The 26,088-nt window shown below is 46.2% G+C and overlaps 1 protein-coding gene across 11 annotated transcripts in view; it reads left to right on the forward strand.

Moving 5' to 3' along the window:
• Positions 1-26,088, forward strand: part of LOC124140769 (coronin-2B-like) — a 146,036-nt gene that overhangs the window by 91,855 nt on the left and 28,093 nt on the right. For 10 of the 11 annotated variants that reach the window (XM_046508503.2, XM_046508502.2, XM_046508505.2 and 7 more), the window contains 5 exons: positions 10,738-10,842; positions 12,147-12,243; positions 13,536-13,648; positions 14,541-14,654; positions 24,289-24,345. In XM_046508503.2, coding sequence (XP_046364459.2) covers positions 10,738-10,842; positions 12,147-12,243; positions 13,536-13,648; positions 14,541-14,654; positions 24,289-24,345 — 486 coding nt within the window. The remainder of the gene's footprint in view (positions 1-10,737; positions 10,843-12,146; positions 12,244-13,535; positions 13,649-14,540; positions 14,655-24,288; positions 24,346-26,088) is intronic. The other variant, XM_048386801.1, reaches the window with a different exon arrangement.

Here is a 26,088-nt window from a genome sequence, read left to right on the forward strand (position 1 = left end):
CAGTATTGCTCTGAGGGGTAGAAATAGACAGACAGTGTGATCGGCAACTAGCAGTCTGGGACATTGTGAGTACAGACAGTATTGCTCTGAGGGGTAGAAATAGACAGACAGTGTGATCGGCAACTAGCAGTCTGGGACATTGTGAGTACAGACAGTATTGCTCTGAGGGGTAGAAATAGACAGACAGTGTGATCGGCAACTAGCAGTCTGGGACATTGTGAGTACAGACAGTATTGCTCTGAGGGGTAGAAATAGACAGACAGTGTGATCGGCAACTAGCAGTCTGGGACATTGTGAGTACAGACAGTATTGCTCTGAGGGGTAGAAATAGACAGACAGTGTGATCGGCAACTAGCAGTCTGGGACATTGTGAGTACAGACAGTATTGCTCTGAGGGGTAGAAATAGACAGACAGTGTGATCGGCAACTAGCAGTCTGGGACATTGTGAGTACAGACAGTATTGCTCTGAGGGGTAGAAATAGACAGACAGTGTGACCGGCAACTAGCAGTCTGGGACATTGTGAGTACAGACAGTATTGCTCTGAGGGGTAGAAATAGACAGACAGTGTGATCGGCAACTAGCAGTCTGGGACATTGTGAGTACAGACAGTATTGCTCTGAGGGGTAGAAATAGACAGACAGTGTGATCGGCAACTAGCAGTCTGGGACATTGTGAGTACAGACAGTATTGCTCTGAGGGGTAGAAATAGACAGACAGTGTGATCGGCAACTAGCAGTCTGGGACATTGTGAGTACAGACAGTATTGCTCTGAGGGGTAGAAATAGACAGACAGTGTGATCGGCAACTAGCAGTCTGGGACATTGTGAGTACAGACAGTATTGCTCTGAGGGGTAGAAATAGACAGACAGTGTGATCGGCAACTAGCAGTCTGGGACATTGTGAGTACAGACAGTATTGCTCTGAGGGGTAGAAATAGACAGACAGTGTGATCGGCAACTAGCAGTCTGGGACATTGTGAGTACAGACAGTATTGCTCTGAGGGGTAGAAATAGACAGACAGTGTGATCGGCAACTAGCAGTCTGGGACATTGTGAGTACAGACAGTATTGCTCTGAGGGGTAGAAATAGACAGACAGTGTGATCGGCAACTAGCAGTCTGGGACATTGTGAGTACAGACAGTATTGCTCTGAGGGGTAGAAATAGACAGACAGTGTGATCGGCAACTAGCAGTCTGGGACATTGTGAGTACAGACAGTATTGCTCTGAGGGGTAGAAATAGACAGACAGTGTGATCGGCAACTAGCAGTCTGGGACATTGTGAGTACAGACAGTATTGCTCTGAGGGGTAGAAATAGACAGACAGTGTGATCGGCAACTAGCAGTCTGGGACATTGTGAGTACAGACAGTATTGCTCTGAGGGGTAGAAATAGACAGACAGTGTGATCGGCAACTAGCAGTCTGGGACATTGTGAGTACAGACAGTATTGCTCTGAGGGGTAGAAATAGACAGACAGTGTGATCGGCAACTAGCAGTCTGGGACATTGTGAGTACAGACAGTATTGCTCTGAGGGGTAGAAATAGACAGACAGTGTGATCGGCAACTAGCAGTCTGGGACATTGTGAGTACAGACAGTATTGCTCTGAGGGGTAGAAATAGACAGACAGTGTGATCGGCAACTAGCAGTCTGGGACATTGTGAGTACAGACAGTATTGCTCTGAGGGGTAGAAATAGACAGACAGTGTGATCGGCAACTAGCAGTCTGGGACATTGTGAGTACAGACAGTATTGCTCTGAGGGGTAGAAATAGACAGACAGTGTGATCGGCAACTAGCAGTCTGGGACATTGTGAGTACAGACAGTATTGCTCTGAGGGGTAGAAATAGACAGACAGTGTGATCGGCAACTAGCAGTCTGGGACATTGTGAGTACAGACAGTATTGCTCTGAGGGGTAGAAATAGACAGACAGTGTGATCGGCAACTAGCAGTCTGGGACATTGTGAGTACAGACAGTATTGCTCTGAGGGGTAGAAATAGACAGACAGTGTGATCGGCAACTAGCAGTCTGGGACATTGTGAGTACAGACAGTATTGCTCTGAGGGGTAGAAATAGACAGACAGTGTGATCGGCAACTAGCAGTCTGGGACATTGTGAGTACAGACAGTATTGCTCTGAGGGGTAGAAATAGACAGACAGTGTGATCGGCAACTAGCAGTCTGGGACATTGTGAGTACAGACAGTATTGCTCTGAGGGGTAGAAATAGACAGACAGTGTGATCGGCAACTAGCAGTCTGGGACATTGTGAGTACAGACAGTATTGCTCTGAGGGGTAGAAATAGACAGACAGTGTGATCGGCAACTAGCAGTCTGGGACATTGTGAGTACAGACAGTATTGCTCTGAGGGGTAGAAATAGACAGACAGTGTGACGGCAACTAGCAGTCTGGGACATTGTGAGTACAGACAGTATTGCTCTGAGGGGTAGAAATAGACAGACAGTGTGATCGGCAACTAGCAGTCTGGGACATTGTGAGTACAGACAGTATTGCTCTGAGGGGTAGAAATAGACAGACAGTGTGATCGGCAACTAGCAGTCTGGGACATTGTGAGTACAGACAGTATTGCTCTGAGGGGTAGAAATAGACAGACAGTGTGATCGGCAACTAGCAGTCTGGGACATTGTGAGTACAGACAGTATTGCTCTGAGGGGTAGAAATAGACAGACAGTGTGATCGGCAACTAGCAGTCTGGGACATTGTGAGTACAGACAGTATTGCTCTGAGGGGTAGAAATAGACAGACAGTGTGATCGGCAACTAGCAGTCTGGGACATTGTGAGTACAGACAGTATTGCTCTGAGGGGTAGAAATAGACAGACAGTGTGATCGGCAACTAGCAGTCTGGGACATTGTGAGTACAGACAGTATTGCTCTGAGGGGTAGAAATAGACAGACAGTGTGATCGGCAACTAGCAGTCTGGGACATTGTGAGTACAGACAGTATTGCTCTGAGGGGTAGAAATAGACAGACAGTGTGATCGGCAACTAGCAGTCTGGGACATTGTGAGTACAGACAGTATTGCTCTGAGGGGTAGAAATAGACAGACAGTGTGACCGGCAACTAGCAGTCTGGGACATTGTGAGTACAGACAGTATTGCTCTGAGGGGTAGAAATAGACAGACAGTGTGATCGGCAACTAGCAGTCTGGGACATTGTGAGTACAGACAGTATTGCTCTGAGGGGTAGAAATAGACAGACAGTGTGATCGGCAACTAGCAGTCTGGGACATTGTGAGTACAGACAGTATTGCTCTGAGGGGTAGAAATAGACAGACAGTGTGATCGGCAACTAGCAGTCTGGGACATTGTGAGTACAGACAGTATTGCTCTGAGGGGTAGAAATAGACAGACAGTGTGATCGGCAACTAGCAGTCTGGGACATTGTGAGTACAGACAGTATTGCTCTGAGGGGTAGAAATAGACAGACAGTGTGACCGGCAACTAGCAGTCTGGGACATTGTGAGTACAGACAGTATTGCTCTGAGGGGTAGAAATAGACAGACAGTGTGATCGGCAACTAGCAGTCTGGGACATTGTGAGTACAGACAGTATTGCTCTGAGGGGTAGAAATAGACAGACAGTGTGATCGGCAACTAGCAGTCTGGGACATTGTGAGTACAGACAGTATTGCTCTGAGGGGTAGAAATAGACAGACAGTGTGATCGGCAACTAGCAGTCTGGGACATTGTGAGTACAGACAGTATTGCTCTGAGGGGTAGAAATAGACAGACAGTGTGATCGGCAACTAGCAGTCTGGACATTGTGAGTACAGACAGTATTGCTCTGAGGGGTAGAAATAGACAGACAGTGTGATCGGCAACTAGCAGTCTGGGACATTGTGAGTACAGACAGTATTGCTCTGAGGGGTAGAAATAGACAGACAGTGTGATCGGCAACTAGCAGTCTGGGACATTGTGAGTACAGACAGTATTGCTCTGAGGGGTAGAAATAGACAGACAGTGTGATCGGCAACTAGCAGTCTGGGACATTGTGAGTACAGACAGTATTGCTCTGAGGGGTAGAAATAGACAGACAGTGTGATCGGCAACTAGCAGTCCTGGGACATTGTGAGTACAGACAGTATTGCTCTGAGGGGTAGAAATAGACAGACAGTGTGATCGGCAACTAGCAGTCTGGGACATTGTGAGTACAGACAGTATTGCTCTGAGGGGTAGAAATAGACAGACAGTGTGATCGGCAACTAGCAGTCTGGGACATTGTGAGTACAGACAGTATTGCTCTGAGGGGTAGAAATAGACAGACAGTGTGATCGGCAACTAGCAGTCTGGGACATTGTGAGTACAGACAGTATTGCTCTGAGGGGTAGAAATAGACAGACAGTGTGATCCGGCAACTAGCAGTCTGGGACATTGTGAGTACAGACAGTATTGCTCTGAGGGGTAGAAATAGACAGACAGTGTGATCGGCAACTAGCAGTCTGGGACATTGTGAGTACAGACAGTATTGCTCTGAGGGGTAGAAATAGACAGACAGTGTGATCGGCAACTAGCAGTCTGGGACATTGTGAGTACAGACAGTATTGCTCTGAGGGGTAGAAATAGACAGACAGTGTGACCGGCAACTAGCAGTCTGGGACATTGTGAGTACAGACAGTATTGCTCTGAGGGGTAGAAATAGACAGACAGTGTGATCGGCAACTAGCAGTCTGGGACATTGTGAGTACAGACAGTATTGCTCTGAGGGGTAGAAATAGACAGACAGTGTGACCGGCAACTAGCAGTCTGGGACATTGTGAGTACAGACAGTATTGCTCTGAGGGGTAGAAATAGACAGACAGTGTGATCGGCAACTAGCAGTCTGGGACATTGTGAGTACAGACAGTATTGCTCTGAGGGGTAGAAATAGACAGACAGTGTGATCGGCAACTAGCAGTCTGGGACATTGTGAGTACAGACAGTATTGCTCTGAGGGGTAGAAATAGACAGACAGTGTGATCGGCAACTAGCAGTCTGGGACATTGTGAGTACAGACCAGTATTGCTCTGAGGGGTAGAAATAGACAGACAGTGTGATCGGCAACTAGCAGTCTGGGACATTGTGAGTACAGACAGTATTGCTCTGAGGGGTAGAAATAGACAGACAGTGTGATCGGCAACTAGCAGTCTGGGACATTGTGAGTACAGACAGTATTGCTCTGAGGGGTAGAAATAGACAGACAGTGTGATCGGCAACTAGCAGTCTGGGACATTGTGAGTACAGACAGTATTGCTCTGAGGGGTAGAAATAGACAGACAGTGTGATCGGCAACTAGCAGTCTGGGACATTGTGAGTACAGACAGTATTGCTCTGAGGGGTAGAAATAGACAGACAGTGTGATCGGCAACTAGCAGTCTGGGACATTGTGAGTACAGACAGTATTGCTCTGAGGGGTAGAAATAGACAGACAGTGTGATCGGCAACTAGCAGTCTGGGACATTGTGAGTACAGACAGTATTGCTCTGAGGGGTAGAAATAGACAGACAGTGTGACCGGCAACTAGCAGTCTGGGACATTGTGAGTACACAGACAGTATTGCTCTGAGGGGTAGAAATAGACAGACAGTGTGACCGGCAACTAGCAGTCTGGGACATTGTGAGTACAGACAGTATTGCTCTGAGGGGTAGAAATAGACAGACAGTGTGATCGGCAACTAGCAGTCTGGGACATTGTGAGTACAGACAGTATTGCTCTGAGGGGTAGAAATAGACAGACAGTGTGACCGGCAACTAGCAGTCTGGGACATTGTGAGTACAGACAGTATTGCTCTGAGGGGTAGAAATAGACAGACAGTGTGATCGGCAACTAGCAGTCTGGGACATTGTGAGTACAGACAGTATTGCTCTGAGGGGTAGAAATAGACAGACAGTGTGACCGGCAACTAGCAGTCTGGGACATTGTGAGTACAGACAGTATTGCTCTGAGGGGTAGAAATAGACAGACAGTGTGATCGGCAACTAGCAGTCTGGGACATTGTGAGTACAGACAGTATTGCTCTGAGGGGTAGAAATAGACAGACAGTGTGATCGGCAACTAGCAGTCTGGGACATTGTGAGTACAGACAGTATTGCTCTGAGGGGTAGAAATAGACAGACAGTGTGATCGGCAACTAGCAGTCTGGGACATTGTGAGTACAGACAGTATTGCTCTGAGGGGTAGAAATAGACAGACAGTGTGATCGGCAACTAGCAGTCTGGGACATTGTGAGTACAGACAGTATTGCTCTGAGGGGTAGAAATAGACAGACAGTGTGATCGGCAACTAGCAGTCTGGGACATTGTGAGTACAGACAGTATTGCTCTGAGGGGTAGAAATAGACAGACAGTGTGATCGGCAACTAGCAGTCTGGGACATTGTGAGTACAGACAGTATTGCTCTGAGGGGTAGAAATAGACAGACAGTGTGATCGGCAACTAGCAGTCTGGGACATTGTGAGTACAGACAGTATTGCTCTGAGGGGTAGAAATAGACAGACAGTGTGATCGGCAACTAGCAGTCTGGGACATTGTGAGTACAGACAGTATTGCTCTGAGGGGTAGAAATAGACAGACAGTGTGACCGGCAACTAGCAGTCTGGGACATTGTGAGTACAGACAGTATTGCTCTGAGGGGTAGAAATAGACAGACAGTGTGACCGGCAACTAGCAGTCTGGGACATTGTGAGTACAGACAGTATTGCTCTGAGGGGTAGAAATAGACAGACAGTGTGATCGGCAACTAGCAGTCTGGGACATTGTGAGTACAGACAGTATTGCTCTGAGGGGTAGAAATAGACAGACAGTGTGATCGGCAACTAGCAGTCTGGGACATTGTGAGTACAGACAGTATTGCTCTGAGGGGTAGAAATAGACAGACAGTGTGATCGGCAACTAGCAGTCTGGGACATTGTGAGTACAGACAGTATTGCTCTGAGGGGTAGAAATAGACAGACAGTGTGATCGGCAACTAGCAGTCTGGGACATTGTGAGTACAGACAGTATTGCTCTGAGGGGTAGAAATAGACAGACAGTGTGACCGGCAACTAGCAGTCTGGGACATTGTGAGTACAGACAGTATTGCTCTGAGGGGTAGAAATAGACAGACAGTGTGATCGGCAACTAGCAGTCTGGGACATTGTGAGTACAGACAGTATTGCTCTGAGGGGTAGAAATAGACAGACAGTGTGATCGGCAACTAGCAGTCTGGGACATTGTGAGTACAGACAGTATTGCTCTGAGGGGTAGAAATAGACAGACAGTGTGATCGGCAACTAGCAGTCTGGGACATTGTGAGTACAGACAGTATTGCTCTGAGGGGTAGAAATAGACAGACAGTGTGATCGGCAACTAGCAGTCTGGGACATTGTGAGTACAGACAGTATTGCTCTGAGGGGTAGAAATAGACAGACAGTGTGATCGGCAACTAGCAGTCTGGGACATTGTGAGTACAGACAGTATTGCTCTGAGGGGTAGAAATAGACAGACAGTGTGATCGGCAACTAGCAGTCTGGGACATTGTGAGTACAGACAGTATTGCTCTGAGGGGTAGAAATAGACAGACAGTGTGATCGGCAACTAGCAGTCTGGGACATTGTGAGTACAGACAGTATTGCTCTGAGGGGTAGAAATAGACAGACAGTGTGATCGGCAACTAGCAGTCTGGGACATTGTGAGTACAGACAGTATTGCTCTGAGGGGTAGAAATAGACAGACAGTGTGATCGGCAACTAGCAGTCTGGGACATTGTGAGTACAGACAGTATTGCTCTGAGGGGTAGAAATAGACAGACAGTGTGATCGGCAACTAGCAGTCTGGGACATTGTGAGTACAGACAGTATTGCTCTGAGGGGTAGAAATAGACAGACAGTGTGATCGGCAACTAGCAGTCTGGGACATTGTGAGTACAGACAGTATTGCTCTGAGGGGTAGAAATAGACAGACAGTGTGATCGGCAACTAGCAGTCTGGGACATTGTGAGTACAGACAGTATTGCTCTGAGGGGTAGAAATAGACAGACAGTGTGATCCGGCAACTAGCAGTCTGGGACATTGTGAGTACAGACAGTATTGCTCTGAGGGGTAGAAATAGACAGACAGTGTGACCGGCAACTAGCAGTCTGGGACATTGTGAGTACAGACAGTATTGCTCTGAGGGGTAGAAATAGACAGACAGTGTGATCGGCAACTAGCAGTCTGGGACATTGTGAGTACAGACAGTATTGCTCTGAGGGGTAGAAATAGACAGACAGTGTGATCGGCAACTAGCAGTCTGGGACATTGTGAGTACAGACAGTATTGCTCTGAGGGGTAGAAATAGACAGACAGTGTGACCGGCAACTAGCAGTCTGGGACATTGTGAGTACAGACAGTATTGCTCTGAGGGGTAGAAATAGACAGACAGTGTGATCGGCAACTAGCAGTCTGGGACATTGTGAGTACAGACAGTATTGCTCTGAGGGGTAGAAATAGACAGACAGTGTGACCGGCAACTAGCAGTCTGGGACATTGTGAGTACAGACAGTATTGCTCTGAGGGGGTAGAAATAGACAGACAGTGTGATCGGCAACTAGCAGTCTGGGACATTGTGAGTACAGACAGTATTGCTCTGAGGGGTAGAAATAGACAGACAGTGTGATCGGCAACTAGCAGTCTGGGACATTGTGAGTACAGACAGTATTGCTCTGAGGGGTAGAAATAGACAGACAGTGTGATCGGCAACTAGCAGTCTGGGACATTGTGAGTACAGACAGTATTGCTCTGAGGGGTAGAAATAGACAGACAGTGTGATCGGCAACTAGCAGTCTGGGACATTGTGAGTACAGACAGTATTGCTCTGAGGGGTAGAAATAGACAGACAGTGTGATCGGCAACTAGCAGTCTGGGACATTGTGAGTACAGACAGTATTGCTCTGAGGGGTAGAAATAGACAGACAGTGTGATCGGCAACTAGCAGTCTGGGACATTGTGAGTACAGACAGTATTGCTCTGAGGGGTAGAAATAGACAGACAGTGTGATCGGCAACTAGCAGTCTGGGACATTGTGAGTACAGACAGTATTGCTCTGAGGGGTAGAAATAGACAGACAGTGTGATCGGCAACTAGCAGTCTGGGACATTGTGAGTACAGACAGTATTGCTCTGAGGGTAGAAATAGACAGACAGTGTGATCGGCAACTAGCAGTCTGGGACATTGTGAGTACAGACAGTATTGCTCTGAGGGGTAGAAATAGACAGACAGTGTGATCGGCAACTAGCAGTCTGGGACATTGTGAGTACAGACAGTATTGCTCTGAGGGGTAGAAATAGACAGACAGTGTGACCGGCAACTAGCAGTCTGGGACATTGTGAGTACAGACAGTATTGCTCTGAGGGGTAGAAATAGACAGACAGTGTGATCGGCAACTAGCAGTCTGGGACATTGTGAGTACAGACAGTATTGCTCTGAGGGGTAGAAATAGACAGACAGTGTGATCGGCAACTAGCAGTCTGGGACATTGTGAGTACAGACGGTATTGCTCTGAGGGGTAGAAATAGACAGACAGTGTGATCGGCAACTAGCAGTCTGGGACATTGTGAGTACAGACGGTATTGCTCTGAGGGGTAGAAATAGACAGACAGTGTGACCGGCAACTAGCAGTCTGGGACATTGTGAGTACAGACGGTATTGCTCTGAGGGGTAGAAATAGACAGACAGACAGACAGGGGCAGAAATAGACAGACAGACAGACAGACAGGGGTAGAAATAGACAGACAGACAGACAGACAGACAGGGGTAGAAATAGACAGACAGACAGACAGGGGCAGAAATAGACAGACAGACAGGGGCAGAAATAGATGGACATTTAGATGGTTTTTAGAGTTAAATATCATATAACAGATGACTAATTTGGATCGGGATGTCATTCACTGAGACATGGCAAATTGTCATCATAACCTGATGATATGGGACGCTGATATTTTTTTATGTAAGAGCAGGGTATGAAACTCCCAAACATTTCAGCCAGTCCACTGGACTGGCTACCTGAAATACTTGCCAGCCCTGACCAAAACCCGCCTGCCCACTATAATCATATGTTTCTCAGGATAAGCTAACGGGGTTTCTTTTTGGTTACATTTTATCATTCATCTTTACATGTGAATTAATGCTTATCATCGGGAAATATTTAGAATATGAAATTTGAATTTGCCTTGAATTTGAAAATCTGGCAGCCCGAGTTGAAATCAACCCGTCTCGGACGGTCGGGCAGGCAGGTATTTCGAACACTGGTAAGAGGTATCCTATTTAGGTCTGGTTGGGACATGGATAATATGTGATGTAAAAGACAAAATGATGAAGGCGACTAATTTTGGATCAGGTTGATAGTTGTCTGATTGTGTTTTCATCGTAACCTGATATTGAACTGTCATGCTTTCAATCTCTTGAGGCGGTGGGGTAGTCTTGTGGTTAAAGATTTCAATCGTCACGTGAAGACTCAGATTCGATTCCTCACATGGGTACAATGTGTGAAGCCCATTTCTGGTGTCCCCCTGTCGTAATATTGCTGGAATATTGTTTAAAGCGGCGTAAAACTATATTCACTCAATAAATCAATCACTGGATTGTCTGTTTCAGACTTGATTAGTTTTTACAGACAAACGTTATATAGCTGGAATATTGCTGAGTGCATCGTTAAACAAAAACTAAATAAAGATTCTAGTTTCCCGGCAAGCCTTGATAGAAAGTATGTTTGGTGTTTTCAGAGGAACATGACAACTGCACAGAGAATAGATGGCATCGACTGTTCCAATGGAGTTATACAGCCTTACTACGACCCAGACGTGCGGGTGGTGTTTTTAGCAGGGAAGGTATGTGATGGATGTAACAAACAAACCTAGTTGTGATACTTTCAGATAAGGGACACAGGTTCAATTGACTTAATGAGTACAATTTGTGAAAAGATATTTGTTAAAAAAAATTTCTTCGGCAAAATAACTGCTTTAGAGTTTGTGTTAACACAAAAAATGTTAAATTAAATTTATTGCACATTTATTAATTGAAAATGTGTTTTGTTTGTGTTTCCCTGTGGTATCTATGTCCAGAACCTCGATTTGTGTTGTCCAATTGTCTATGGCACCACAGGGGCGGTCGGGTAGCCTAGTGGTTAAAGCGTTCGCTCGTCACGCCGAAGACCCGGGTTCGATTCCCGACATGGGTACAATGTGTGAAGCCCATTTCTGGTGTCCCCCGCCGAGATATTGCTGGAATATTGCTAAAAGAGGCGTAAAACCATACTCACTCACTATGGCACCACGGGGGCACGAGTTGCCAAGTCGTCAGCCACGGTTCGCTGTGCAGAGTTGCATCCCTTGGGTAGCCAGGAGCCTATGATAGTGGGTTCGAATCCCGGTTTGCCTTGATTATGTTTCTAGGTTTGTCAGCACCGTACTCGTGCTTGTGGGTTTCACCGAAGAGGTCAACGTCTAAGACCTGCATCACTTCGAGCTTTCTTCCCACATGAAGCTGACACGCCGCGATATAACTGTAATACTGTTAAAAGCGGCGTTAAACCCAATTCACTCACTCACTCTAAGGCATCACAATTTGCTGTATAGAGTTGTGTCTCTAAGGTGGACCAGGAACCTATGAATGTGGGTTGGAATCCCGGATAGCCTTGATTATATTTCTAGGATTTAATCAAATTGGTAAGCGTGACTTACATCACTTTGGGCTTACCTCCCACATAGAGCCGGTCCCGTGAAGACCTGGGTAGAATAGGTCTTCAGCAACCCATGCTTGCCGTAAAAGGCGACTATGCTTGTCGTAAGAGGAGAATAACGGGACCGGGTGGTCAGGCTCTCTGACTTGTTTGATGCATGTCATCATATCCCAATTGCATGGATCGATGTTCATGATGTCAATCACTGGATTGTCTAGTCCAGACTCAATTATTTGCAGACCGCCGTCATATAGCTGGAATGTTGCTGAGTGCAGCGTTAAACAACAAAGAAACAAAGCTGGCACACTCTACTATAACTGAAACACAGTCCAAAATGGCATTAAACCAAACTCAACCACCCAATCACTCAATCTCTAAGCTTAAGTCAACGTATCTCCTGCTAGGATATCTTTTCAGAAATCACTTAACATCAAATAAATGTCATTGTTTCAGGGGGATGGCAATATCAGGTACTTTGAGATCACAGACGACTCGTCGTACTTTCATTACTTGAGCGAATACATGTCCTCGTCACCGCAGAAAGGAATTGGTAAGTTATAGAAGGAGGACAACTGGTCTTGTTTGATCATGGTAGTACACTCCTAGTCTGGACCCCGTTATCCGGAAGAGGACCGCCTCCGTGGTCTAGAGGTAGAGCGTCCGCCCGGAGAGCGGAAGGTCTGGGGTTCGATCCCAGACCGCGTCATACCAAAAGACGTTAAAAGATGGTACCTGTTGTTACCCTGTCTGGCGCTCGGCATTAAGGGGCTAAAACAAGGACTGGTCGGCTCGGAGTCAGTATACCAAGTCTGAGTGGGGTATTCATGTTAAACTGCGGCATGGTATCTCAGTGAGCTAGCACTATAAATCGGCATCAGTCCGGACTAGTACAAGCAGCCACACAAACACACACACACGTACATGCACGTCGCTATATAAGTGCAATAATCTTGGACGCGACGTTAAACCCCATTTCACCTCACACCTCACCTTATCTGGAAGACACACAATCTTCCATAAATATAAACAACATTACAATGCTTTATCTAATTTGTGGGGGGCACGGGTTGCCCAGTCGTCTAAGGTGCTGTGCAGAGTTGTGTCCCTTGGGCATGCCAGAAACCTATGATTGTGGGTTCGCCCTGATTATGTTTCTAGGTTTGTCAGCACCATACCTGTGCTCGAGGGTTTCACCCATGCTCCGGAGTGATGCAGGTCTCAGACGTTTACCACTTCGGGCTTTCCTCTCACATTAAGCTGACACGCCACGATATAACTGGAATACTGTTAAAAGCGGTGTTAAACCCAACTCACTCACTCACTATCTAATTTGTGTGGTTAATCTGATACTGTTCATATTAACAGGATTTCAGTGGTGTAGCCCATGAAGATCCGGGGTAGAATAGGTCTTCAGCAATCCATGCTTGTCGTAATAGGCAACCTGCGGGATCAGGTGGTCAGGCTCGCTGACTTGGTTGATGCATGTCATCTTATCCCATTTGTGCAGATTGATTGATGCTTATGATGTCAATCACTGGATTGTCTGGTCCAGATTTGATAATTTACTGACTGCCGTCATATAGCTGGAATAGTGCTGAGTGCAGCATTAAACAACAAACAAATATACAAGGGCAGATAACTCTAAATTACTCTACATGCAGTACAAATCCATCCTAGAATGCTCCACTCGCTGCCGTTGACTGCAGTTCAAATCCTGGCAAGGCAGCACTTGCTATTGCCAATGGCAATTACTGCAAATAAATTTACAACAGTTTCTTCTGCAATAGAACAGTTTTCACCAAAAAAAAAATCAAAATTGAAGCCAGTGTGTGTGTTGTGCAGGTCGGATGCCCAAGGTGGGGTGTGACGTCACAAAGTGTGAGATACAGAGGTTCTACAAGATCCACGCTGCCAAGAACTTGCTGGAACCCGTGTCCATGATTGTTCCCAGAAAGGTCAGAGCCATGTAGTACCAGGCTAACATTATAATTTTGTTCCCAAAATTAAGTTTTCTATAAGGTGAAATGAAAACAATTTTTCAAGGCAACCCACAAGTATTATAGGAACCCTCAAGTCTTTTGATTTCAGGCCTAGAGCTGAAAAGGGAATAAATGCAGGCTGCTAGAGCTGACAATGGGATGATTGTTTTATTAAATATATCATCCAGGGTCTGTAAGAGAGACAATTTTCAGTGTTCCTACTGGCTTTAGAACTCTAAATATTACCAGTCCCCCCTTATTACCAGTCCCCCCAAACCCACAACCCCCAAACCCACAGCCCCCAAACCCACAACCCCCCAAACCCACAACCACCCCTAAACCACCACACCCCCATACCCCCCACCCCAAACCCACTACCGTCCCAACAACTACCCACACCCCCAAACCCAGAGACACCCCCTTAACCACACCCCACCTCAAACCCACTACCGCCCTAACAACTACCCACACCCCCAAACCAAAAACCACCCAAACCCACAACCACCACACCTCAAACCCACAACCACCCCACAACCACCCCCCACCTCAAACCCACTAACGCCCCAACAACTACCCACACCCCCAAACCCACAACCACCACACCCACAACCACTACACCCACAACCACCACACCCTAAATTTACAACTACCCCTAAACCACCCCTTAACTACCACACCCCCAAACTTACAACCACCCCTAAACCACCACACCCCCAAACCCACAGTATTGCCCAAAATCCCCACACCCTAAACCCAAAACCACTCTCACAACCACCCCCACCCCCAACCCCACAACCACCTCACCCCCACCCCAGCCCCTTAGACATCTATGGTTGTCAATTTCTAGATTGATGTTTCATGTTTTCAGTCAGAGCAGTTCCAGGAAGACATCTTCCCCCCGACTGCCAGCACCATTCCCTCGCTGTCCGCAGACGAGTGGGTCAGCGGTCAGAACAGAGAGCCGATACTGGTGTCCCTCCAGGTAACCCTAGCTCAACTGGCCGTCGGCCTCGTAGTTGCTGTTTCGCAGTAGTCTCACTCCGCCGTCCACTGCTGAGAATAACGGGAGGGAGCTGTTAAAGACGCCACACTTTCTTTGACTCATTTTTGCCACGCTGTTTTCTTAATGCGACAGTAGTATTGCACCTAAACTATTTGCTTGCCAGAATAGTGAAAACACACATATTACTCAACATTTGCTAAGGACCATACACACCTTTGACTAAAGATGACTATTTTGGTCCTTAGCAAATGTTGAGTAGTATATATTTCCCCTATCGCCTAGTGGGCTAGTGACAAAATATTCCCTGTGATATATCTGACAAAATACATATATATGCAAGAAACTGTTTCTTCAAATGTCTGAAAAAGAAAGAAATGTAAATATTTTGTCTTTCTCCCTGATTCGCTATGTGAAATTGTCATTGTTTATCCTCCAGGTACAAGTTTATCTGTTCCAGTTACTAAAACATCTTCCTGAATATGTCTTTCCTTTGAAAATATGAACATTTATATTTGAAACTTATTAAAGATTTTATCAGCTTTGCAGAAATTGTGTACTGAATTGTATGGTGGCAATTATTAAGATTTAGAAATTTGGGATGATGAACAGAGTTAATTATGACTTTGCTGATGCAGACAGTAGTTACCTCCCTTTCAAGAGACAGTAGTTACCTCCCTTTCACGATACAGTAGTTACCTCCCTTTCAATTTGTGCAGACAATACTTACCCCCCTTTCCGGTGGTGCAGACAGTAGTTACCTCCCTTTATTCTCAATAGTTGTTTCTTGTGACTTGTATTTGTATCCTAAGAAGTGGCATTGTCAATGCTTCAAGTCAGTAGAAGTCATACGTAGACAGGATTTCTATTTGTAAGTATAGGTAGGTTAACGCAGACTGCAATGCTATGTATTGTTTCAGTGTAATGTGTTCACATACGTATAAGTTGATTACAGTAAATTCACTTTTAAATAATCTTCTTTCTTTTTAAGATGAATTATTTTTGGTACAATTTTGTTGTTTCATTCGTTCAGTGCTATTCTGTGTATCCCTCACCAGATTCAGTGACAGTAATACTCCATACTGTGAAAATGTTTTCTGCTGATTTTGTTTATGAATTTTTGACATTTTGGAAGAAATTCTCCTCTTTCTCCTCCTTATTTTGTCCCTTCCTCTTGCGATGTGCATGAAAGTAACAGTAAATAGGCGAGGTACACTGGTGTCGTAGACATTTATGTCTGAAACATTAACTGTTATATTATTATGTCCAAAAATGAGAATTACAAAGCAAGAAACATACCCATTACAATTCCAGGGTAGAATAGGTCCCCAGTACCCCATGCTTGTCCCCAAATTAGAATTCCAGCATAGAATAGGTTCCCAGACGTCCATGCTTGTCTCTCATGAGATTTCCAGGGTAGAATAGGTCCCCAGTACGCCATGCTTGTCTCTCATGAGTATTCCAGGGTAAAATAGGTCCCCAGTACCCAATGCTTGTCTCTCATGAGTATTCCAGCATAGAATAGGTCCCCAGTACCCCATGCTTGTCTCTCATGAGTATTCCAGGGTAGAATAGGTCCCCAGTACCCCATGCTTGTCTCTCATGAGTATTCCAGCATAGAATAGGTCCCCAGTACCCCATGCTTGTCTCTCATGAGTATTCCAGCATAGAATAGGTTCCCAGTACCCCATGCTTGTCTCTCATGAGTATTCCAGCATAGAATAGGTCCCCAGTACCCCATGCTTGTCTCTCATGAGGATTCCAGGGTGGAATAGGTCCCCAGTACCCCATGCTTGTCTCTCATGAGGATTCCAGGGTAGAATAGGTCCCCAGTACCCCATGCTTGTCTCTCATGAGAATTCCAGGGTAAAATAGGTCCCCAGTACCCCCTGCTTGTCTCTCATGAGTATTCCAGCATAGAATAGGTCCCCAGTACCCCATGCTTGTCTCTCATGAGTATTCCAGGGTAGAATAGGTCCCCAGTACCCCATGCTTGTCTCTCATGAGTATTCCAGCATAGAATAGGTCCCCAGTACCCCATGCTTGTCTCTCATGAGTATTCCAGGGTAGAATAGGTCCCCAGTACCCCATGCTTGTCTCTCATGAGTATTCCAGCATAGAATAGGTCCCCAGTACCCCATGCTTGTCTCTCATGAGTATTCCAGCATAGAATAGTTCCCCAGTACCCCATGCTTGTCTCTCATGAGTATTCCAGCATAGAATAGTTCCCCAGTACCCCATGCTTGTCTCTCATGAGTATTCCAGCATAGAATAGGTCCCCAGTACCCCATGCTTGTCTCTCATGAGTATTCCAGGGTAGAATAGGTCCCCAGTACCCCATGCTTGTCTCTCATGAGAATTCCAGGGTAGAATAGGTCCCCATTACCCCATGCATGTCTCTCATGAGTATTCCAGGGTAGAATAATTCCCCAGTACCCCATGCTTGTCTCTCATGAGAATTCCAGGGTAGAATAGGTCCCCAGTACCCCATGCTTGTCTCTCATGAGAATTCCAGGGTAAAATAGGTCCCCAGTACCCCCTGCTTGTCTCTCATGAGTATTCCAGCATAGAATAGGTCCCCAGTACCCCATGCTTGTCTCTCATGAGTATTCCAGGGTAGAATAGGTCCCCAGTACCCCATGCTTGTCTCTCATGAGTATTCCAGCATAGAATAGGTCCCCAGTACCCCATGCTTGTCTCTCATGAGTATTCCAGGGTAGAATAGGTCCCCAGTACCCCATGCTTGTCTCTCATGAGTATTCCAGCATAGAATAGGTCCCCAGTACCCCATGCTTGTCTCTCATGAGTATTCCAGCATAGAATAGTTTCCCAGTACCCCATGCTTGTCTCTCATGAGTATTCCAGCATAGAATAGTTCCCCAGTACCCCATGCTTGTCTCTCATGAGTATTCCAGCATAGAATAGGTCCCCAGTACCCCATGCTTGTCTCTCATGAGTATTCCAGGGTAGAATAGGTCCCCAGTACCCCATGCTTGTCTCTCATGAGAATTCCAGGGTAGAATAGGTCCCCATTACCCCATGCATGTCTCTCATGAGTATTCCAGCATAGAATAGTTCCCCAGTACCCCATGCTTGTCTCTCATGAGAATTCCAGGGTAGAATAGGTCCCCAGTACCCCATGCTTGTCTCTCATGAGAATTCCAGGGTAGAATAGGTCCCCAGTACCCCATGCTTGTCTCTCATGAGTACTCCAGACTAAAATAGGACCCCAGTACCCCATGCTTGTCTCTCATGAATATTCCAGGGTAGAAAAGGTCCCCAGTACCCCATGCTTGTCTCTCATGAGAATTCCAGGGTAGAATAGGTCCCCAGTACCCCATGCTTGTCTCTCATGAGAATTCCAGGGTAGAATAGGTCCCCAGTACCCCATGCTTGTCTCTCATGAGTACTCCAGACTAAAATAGGACCCCAGTACCCCATGCTTGTCTCTCATGAATATTCCAGGGTAGAATAGGTCCCCAGGACCCCATGCTTGTCCCCAAATTAGAATTACAGCATAGAATAGGTTCCCAGACGTCCATGCTTGTCTCTCATGAGAATTCCAGGGTAGAATATGTCCCCAGTACCCAGTGCTTGTCTCTCATGAGTACTCCAGACTAAAATAGGTCCCCAGTACCCCATGCTTGTCTTTCATGAGAATTCCAGGGTGGAATAGGTCCCCAGTACCCCATGCTTGTCTTTCATGAGAATTCCAGGGTAGAATAGGTCCCCAGTACCCCATGCTTGTCTCTCATGAGAATTCCAGGGTAGAATAGGTCCCCAGTACCCCATGCTTGTCTCTCATGAGTATTCCAGCATAGAATAGGTCCCAAGTACCCCATGCTTGTCTCTCATGAGTACTCCAGACTAAAATAGGACCCCAGTACCCCATGCTTGTCTCTCATGAATATTCCAGGGTAGAAAAGGTCCCCAGTACCCCATGCTTGTCTCTCATGAGTATTCCGGGGTAGAATAGGTCCCCAGTACCCCATGCTTGTCTCTCACGAGTATTCCAGGGTAGAATAGGTCCCCAGTAGCCCATAGTTGTCTCTCATGAGGTTTCCAGGGTAGAATAGGTCCCCAGGACCCCATGCTTGTCCCCAAATTAGAATTACAGCATAGAATAGGTTCCCAGACGTCCATGCTTGTCTCTCATGAGAGTTCCAGGGTAGAATAGGTCCCCAGTACCCAGTGCTTGTCTCTCATGAGAATTCCAGGGTAGAATAGGTCCCCAGTACCCCATGCTTGTCTCTCATGAGAATTCCAGGGTAGAATAGGTCCCCAGTACCCCATGCTTGTCTCTCATGAGAATTCCAGGGTAGAATAGGTCCCCAGTACCCCATGCTTGTCTCTCATGAGTATTCCAGGGTAGAATAGGTCCCCAGTACCCCATGCTTGTCTCTCATGAGAATTCCAGGGTAGAATAGGTCCCCAGTACCCCATGCTTGTCTCTCGTGAGAATTCCAGGGTAGAATAGGTCCCCAGTACCCCATGCTTGTCTCTCATGAGAATTCCAGGGTAGAATAGGTCCCCAGTACCCCATGCTTGTCTCTCATGAGAATTCCAGGGTAGAATAGGTCCCCAGTACCCCATGCTTGTCTCTCATGAGTATTCCAGGGTAGAATAGGTCCCCAGTACCCCATGCTTGTCTCTCATGAGAATTCCAGGGTGGAATAGGTCCCCAGTACCCCATGCTTGTCTCTCGTGAGAATTCCAGGGTGGAATAGGTCCCCAGTACCCCATGCTTGTCTCTCGTGAGAATTCCAGAGTAGAATAGGTCCCCAGTACCCCATGCTTGTCTCTCGTGAGTATTCCAGGGTAGAATAGGTCCCCAGTACCCCATGCTTGTCTCTCATGAAAATTCCAGGGTAGAATAAGTCCCCAGTACCCCATGCTTGTCTCTCATGAGAATTCCAGGGTAGAATAGGTCCCCAGTACCCCATGCTTGTCTCTCATGAGTATTCCAGGGTAGAATAGGTCCCCAGTACCCCATGCTTGTCTCTCATGAGAATTCCAGGGTGGAATAGGTCCCCAGTACCCCATGCTTGTCTCTCGTGAGAATTCCAGGGTGGAATAGGTCCCCAGTACCCCATGCTTGTCTCTCGTGAGAATTCCAGGGTAGAATAGGTCCCCAGTACCCCATGCTTGTCTCTCATGAGAATTCCAGGGTAGAATAGGTCCCCAGTACCCCATGCTTGTCTCTCATGAGTATTCCAGCATAGAATAGGTCCCAAGTACCCCATGCTTGTCTCTCATGAGTACTCCAGACTAAAATAGGACCCCAGTACCCCATGCTTGTCTCTCATGAATATTCCAGGGTAGAAAAGGTCCCCAGTACCCCATGCTTGTCTCTCATGAGTATTCCGGGGTAGAATAGGTCCCCAGTACCCCATGCTTGTCTCTCACGAGTATTCCAGGGTAGAATAGGTCCCCAGTAGCCCATAGTTGTCTCTCATGAGGTTTCCAGGGTAGAATAGGTCCCCAGGACCCCATGCTTGTCCCCAAATTAGAATTACAGCATAGAATAGGTTCCCAGACGTCCATGCTTGTCTCTCATGAGAGTTCCAGGGTAGAATAGGTCCCCAGTACCCAGTGCTTGTCTCTCATGAGTACTCCAGACTAAAATAGGTCCCCAGTACCCCATGCTTGTCTTTCATGAGAATTCCAGGGTGGAATAGGTCCCCAGTACCCCATGCTTGTCTCTCATGAGAATTCCAGGGTAGAATAGGTCCCCAGTACCCCATGCTTGTCTCTCATGAGAATTCCAGGGTAGAATAGGTCCCCAGTACCCCATGCTTGTCTCTCATGAGAATTCCAGGGTAGAATAGGTCCCCAGTACCCCATGCTTGTCTCTCATGAGAATTCCAGGGTAGAATAGGTCCCCAGTACCCCATGCTTGTCTCTCATGAGAATTCCAGGGTAGAATAGGTCCCCAGTACCCCATGCTTGTCTCTCATGAGAATTCCAGGGTAGAATAGGTCCCCAGTACCCCATGCTTGTCTCTCATGAGAATTCCAGGGTAGAATAGGTCCCCAGTACCCCATGCTTGTCTCTCATGAGAATTCCAGGGTAGAATAGGTCCCCAGTACCCCATGCTTGTCTCTCATGAGAATTCATGGGGTAGAATAGGTCCCCAGTACCCCATGCTTGTCTCTCATGAGTATTCCAGGGTAGAATAGGTCCCCAGTACCCCATGCTTGTCTCTCATGAGAATTCCAGGGTAGAATAGGTCCCCAGTACCCCATGCTTGTCTCTCATGAGAATTCCAGGGTAGAATAGGTCCCCAGTACCCCATGCTTGTCTCTCGTGAGAATTCCAGGGTAGAATAGGTCCCCAGTACCCCATGCTTGTCTCTCGTGAGTATTCCAGGGTAGAATAGGTCCCCAGTACCCCATGCTTGTCTCTCATGAGAATTCCAGGGTAGAATAGGTCCCCAGTACCCCATGCTTGTCTCTCATGAGAATTCCAGGGTAGAATAGGTCCCCAGTACCCCATGCTTGTCTCTCATGAGAATTCCAGGGTAGAATAGGTCCCCAGTACCCCATGCTTGTCTCTCATGAGTATTCCAGGGTAGAATAGGTCCCCAGTACCCCATGCTTGTCTCTCATGAGAATTCCAGGGTAGAATAGGTCCCCAGTACCCCATGCTTGTCTCTCGTGAGAATTCCAGGGTAGAATAGGTCCCCAGTACCCCATGCTTGTCTCTCATGAGAATTCCAGGGTAGAATAGGTCCCCAGTACCCCATGCTTGTCTCTCATGAGAATTCCAGGGTAGAATAGGTCCCCAGTACCCCATGCTTGTCTCTCATGAGTATTCCAGGGTAGAATAGGTCCCCAGTACCCCATGCTTGTCTCTCATGAGAATTCCAGGGTGGAATAGGTCCCCAGTACCCCATGCTTGTCTCTCGTGAGAATTCCAGGGTGGAATAGGTCCCCAGTACCCCATGCTTGACTCTCGTGAGAATTCCAGAGTAGAATAGGTCCCCAGTACCCCATGCTTGTCTCTCGTGAGTATTCCAGGGTAGAATAGGTCCCCAGTACCCCATGCTTGTCTCTCATGAAAATTCCAGGGTAGAATAGGTCCCCAGTACCCCATGCTTGTCTCTCATGAGAATTCCAGGGTAGAATAGGTCCCCAGTACCCCATGCTTGTCTCTCATGAGTATTCCAGGGTAGAATAGGTCCCCAGTACCCCATGCTTGTCTCTCATGAGAATTCCAGGGTGGAATAGGTCCCCAGTACCCCATGCTTGTCTCTCGTGAGAATTCCAGGGTGGAATAGGTCCCCAGTACCCCATGCTTGTCTCTCGTGAGAATTCCAGGGTAGAATAGGTCCCCAGTACCCCATGCTTGTCTCTCGTGAGAATTCCAGGGTAGAATAGGTCCCCAGTACCCCATGCTTGTCTCTCATGAGTATTCCAGCATAGAATAGGTCCCCAGTACCCCATGCTTGTCTCTCGTGAGAATTCCAGGGTAGAATAGGTCCCCAGTACCCCATGCTTGTCTCTCGTGAGAATTCCAGGGTAGAATAGGTCCCCAGTACCCCATGCTTGTCTCTCATGAGAATTCCAGGGTAGAATAGGTCCCCAGTACCCCATGCTTGTCTCTCGTGAGAATTCCAGGGTAGAATAGGTCCCCAGTACCCCATGCTTGTCTCTCATGAGTATTCCAGGGTAGAATAGGTCCCCAGTACCCCATGCTTGTCTCTCATGAGAATTCCAGGGTAGAATAGGTCCCCAGTACCCCATGCTTGTCTCTCATGAGAATTCCAGGGTGGAATAGGTCCCCAGTACCCCATGCTTGTCTCTCATGAGTATTCCAGGGTAGAATAGGTCCCCAGTACCCCATGCTTGTCTCTCGTGAGAATTCCAGGGTAGAATAGGTCCCCATTACCCCATGCTTGTCTCTCGTGAGAATTCCAGGGTAGAATAGGTCCCCAGTACCCCATGCTTGTCACTCATGAGAATTCCAGGGTAGAATAGGTCCCCAGTACCCCATGCTTGTCTCTCGTGAGAATTCCAGGGTAGAATAGGTCCCCAGTACCCCATGCTTGTCTCTCATGAGTATTCCAGGGTAGAATAGGTCCCCAGTACCCCATGCTTGTCTCTCATGAGAATTCCAGGGTAGAATAGGTCCCCAGTACCCCATGCTTGTCTCTCATGAGAATTCCAGGGTGGAATAGGTCCCCAGTACAAGAAACACTCACTTTCGTGTTAGCCTAGCAGATACTGCATTCTCTCATTTTAAATCAGACCTCGTTCTATTCCTCCAATGGTCAATATTGATTAATGTGGTATAAAGCTTAAAGTCTGTCTCAGTGCTGAGGTTCAAATCAAGGAGCGCATGTAGGTTATGCATGAATAATTCCGTTACTTGTCTCACAGACAAAACAATGTTATGATGTTATTAACTTAGTGTTATTTTTTTAATTTTTAATTTTGTGACTTTTATCAGCATTTTATTATTTTCAATCAACTTTTTAAATAAATATTTTCTAATTAGAAAAAACAGTTGACATACTGCTTGCATGTCAGCATGTTAAGTTTAGTTTAGTTAGTTTCTGTAATTCCATGCTTGCCAAGTATCGACCAAACAGTGCATGGTCTTAGTTCCATTAATGTGATGCTAGTTTCCCGTAGACTGTTTTATTTTGTGTTTGAGTTCTAGTTTTGAGATTTGCTGTGCAGTGTTTGTTTAACATGGTGAGGGATTTAGAGCTTTGTTTCAGTGTTTCATTTCATTGCTGTGTTTTTCATTGCCATGTTTCATTGTTTCAGCTACGTGTGAGACTTTGTGGAGTGAATCACTTTCGTTCACAACATTCTTTTTTCGTTGACAAGGCATATCATGGTCATAGATCAGACCCTCGTTCTACAGCGTTGCCTTGGCACTAAGATGGTCATACTCCCCAAGGGTGGGACAGTCGTCTTAGGCATCGCTATTTGCTGTGAAGAGTTGCATCCCTTTGGCATGCCAGAAATCTTGAACATGGGTTCAAATCCCAGTTTGCCCCGATTATGTTTCTAGGTTTGTCAGCACCATACCCGTGCTCGTGGGTTTCACTGAAGTGGTAAACGTCTGAGTCCTGAATCACTTCGAGTTCCAACATTAAGCTGACACGCCGTGATATAACTGGAATAATGTTCAAGGCAGTGCAAAACCAAACTCACTCACTAATAAAGGATGATTACAACTTTGTATGGAAAACATTGGGGTTTAATCCATCAGAGGGTTATCTGAATAGCAAGATGTGGACTACCAAGGTGTGTTCAGTTAGTCTTACCCAAGCCAATCATTAAAGGGGCATTGGGGTGGCCTGGTGGTTAAAGCGTTTGCTTTTCATGCCAATGACCGGGTTCGATTCCCGACATGGGTACAATGTGTGAAGCCCATTTCTGGTGTCCCCCACTGTGATATTGCTAGATTATTGCTAAAAGTGGCATAAAACTATACTCACTCACTCACCCATTCATAAAGAAACAATAAACTAAAGTATGACCATCTATATGCTTTGTCAACTGAGTTTTGCATGTGTGTCTTTTTGTCTGTCTCGCTCTCTCTCTCTCTCTCTCTCCGTCTCTCTGTCTGCGCGTCTCACTCTATTTGTTTGGTTCATCAGGACGGCACAGTTACAAATACACCCAAAGTGTCGACGTCTAGGCCCGTACAACGACAGGTAACTTTCTTATCCTCGTCAAGGGCAGGGTAGCACACTTACTCATCCATGTTTGGGGCCGAGAATGATGTTTATATCGGGACAAAGTCCAGCTATTCTAGAAATTATCTCGTATGAAATATGCTTATTGTGCATGTGTAGAAGTATATGTCAGTGTGAATCAAATTTTGTTGACCCTTACGGTGTGAGTTTAAATATGATAGTAGTGCACTATTATCTGAAATCTAAATTCTTTTTGTTCTTTTGCTGACTCAGCAAACAGTATTTGATGCATACACAAAACACATGGTCAGTATTTCACACGTTTGCACACAGTATGGGTAGGTTCCTCTATCCCCTATGAATACACAGGGCCAATATGAGGGGTGGTAGTGACGTGTTGATTATACCCCCAACCTAAAAGCTCAGTTGTGCATAGTTATACCAAGGAATTCCATCCGTCCTTCCAAAGACGTTATTTTGTGTGACCTCTGAATTGAAAACTACTCTGTCGATTCTTTTCAAATTTAGGGAACAGTTTCCATACTAATAGAAGAGGTGCAGTGCAAAGTTTGATTTCGATAAGTCTATTTTCTGAAAAAATATGATGTTTTTTATGTTGTAAACTTTTTTGGTTACTTTTACATTTGTGTGACCTATAATTTAAAAACTACTGCATGGATTCTGTTCAATTGGGGGTACAGTTTCTATACCAGTAGGAGAGGTGATGTGTAAAGTTTGATTTCGATAAGTGGATTTTTTAAGATTTGTTTTTAGTTTTTTTTCATGTTTTTAATTTAAAAATCTGTTGGAAGTCAAAGTCAGGGGTGTTAGTGAGTCCTGCTCACTTTTTGTCTTGTTTGTAGCCTAGTGCTGTATTCCTCCGAAGTCTAATGAGCCGTGCAAATGTAAACTGCTCAACGTTTGATAAGGATATTGAAACCTGTTGCCATACATATTGGGATGTTTATTATCTCCCGCCGCGCGAAAGCGCGAAGCGGGGGATATAGTATTCACGTCCGTACGTCCATACGTCCCACCTGTTTGTTGCCGCGATATCTCAAGAACTAAACACTGGATTGTCTTCATATTTGGAACTATGGTGTATATACAGACTCCGCAGACACCAGTCGGTTTTGGTGACCTTGACCCCATTTTCAAGGTCACAGCAGGCATATCTGCTTTTGGAGTTGGAAAACGGTGTTGCCGCGATATCTCAAGAACTAAACACTGGATTGTCTTCATATTTGGAACTATGGTGTATATACAGACTCCGCAGACACCAGTCGGTTTTGGTGACCTTGATCCCATTTTCAAGGTCACAGCAGACAAATCTGCTTTTAGAGTTGGAAAACGGTGTTGCCGCGATATCTCAAGAACTAAACACTGGATTGTCTTCATATTTGGAACTATGGTGTATATACAGACACCGCAGACACCAGTCGGTTTTGGTGACCTTGATCCCATTTTCAATGTCACAGCAGACAAATCTGCTTTTAGAGTTGGAAAACGGTGTTGCCGCGATATCTCAAGAACTAAACACTGGATTGTCTTCATATTTGGAACTATGGTGTATATACAGACTCCGCAGACACCAGTCGGTTTTGGTGACCTTGATCCCATTTTAAAGGTCACAGCAGGAAAATCTGCTTTTGGAGTTGGAAAACGGTGTTGCCGCGATATCTCAAGAACTAAACACTGGATTGTCTTCATATTTGGAACTATGGTGTATATACAGACACCGCAGACACCAGTCGGTTTTGG

The sequence above is a fragment of the Haliotis rufescens genome, unplaced genomic scaffold, assembly GCF_023055435.1.
Source record: "Haliotis rufescens isolate VD_foot unplaced genomic scaffold, xgHalRufe1.0.p SCAF_60, whole genome shotgun sequence".
Taxonomy (NCBI): Eukaryota; Metazoa; Mollusca; class Gastropoda; order Lepetellida; family Haliotidae; genus Haliotis; species Haliotis rufescens.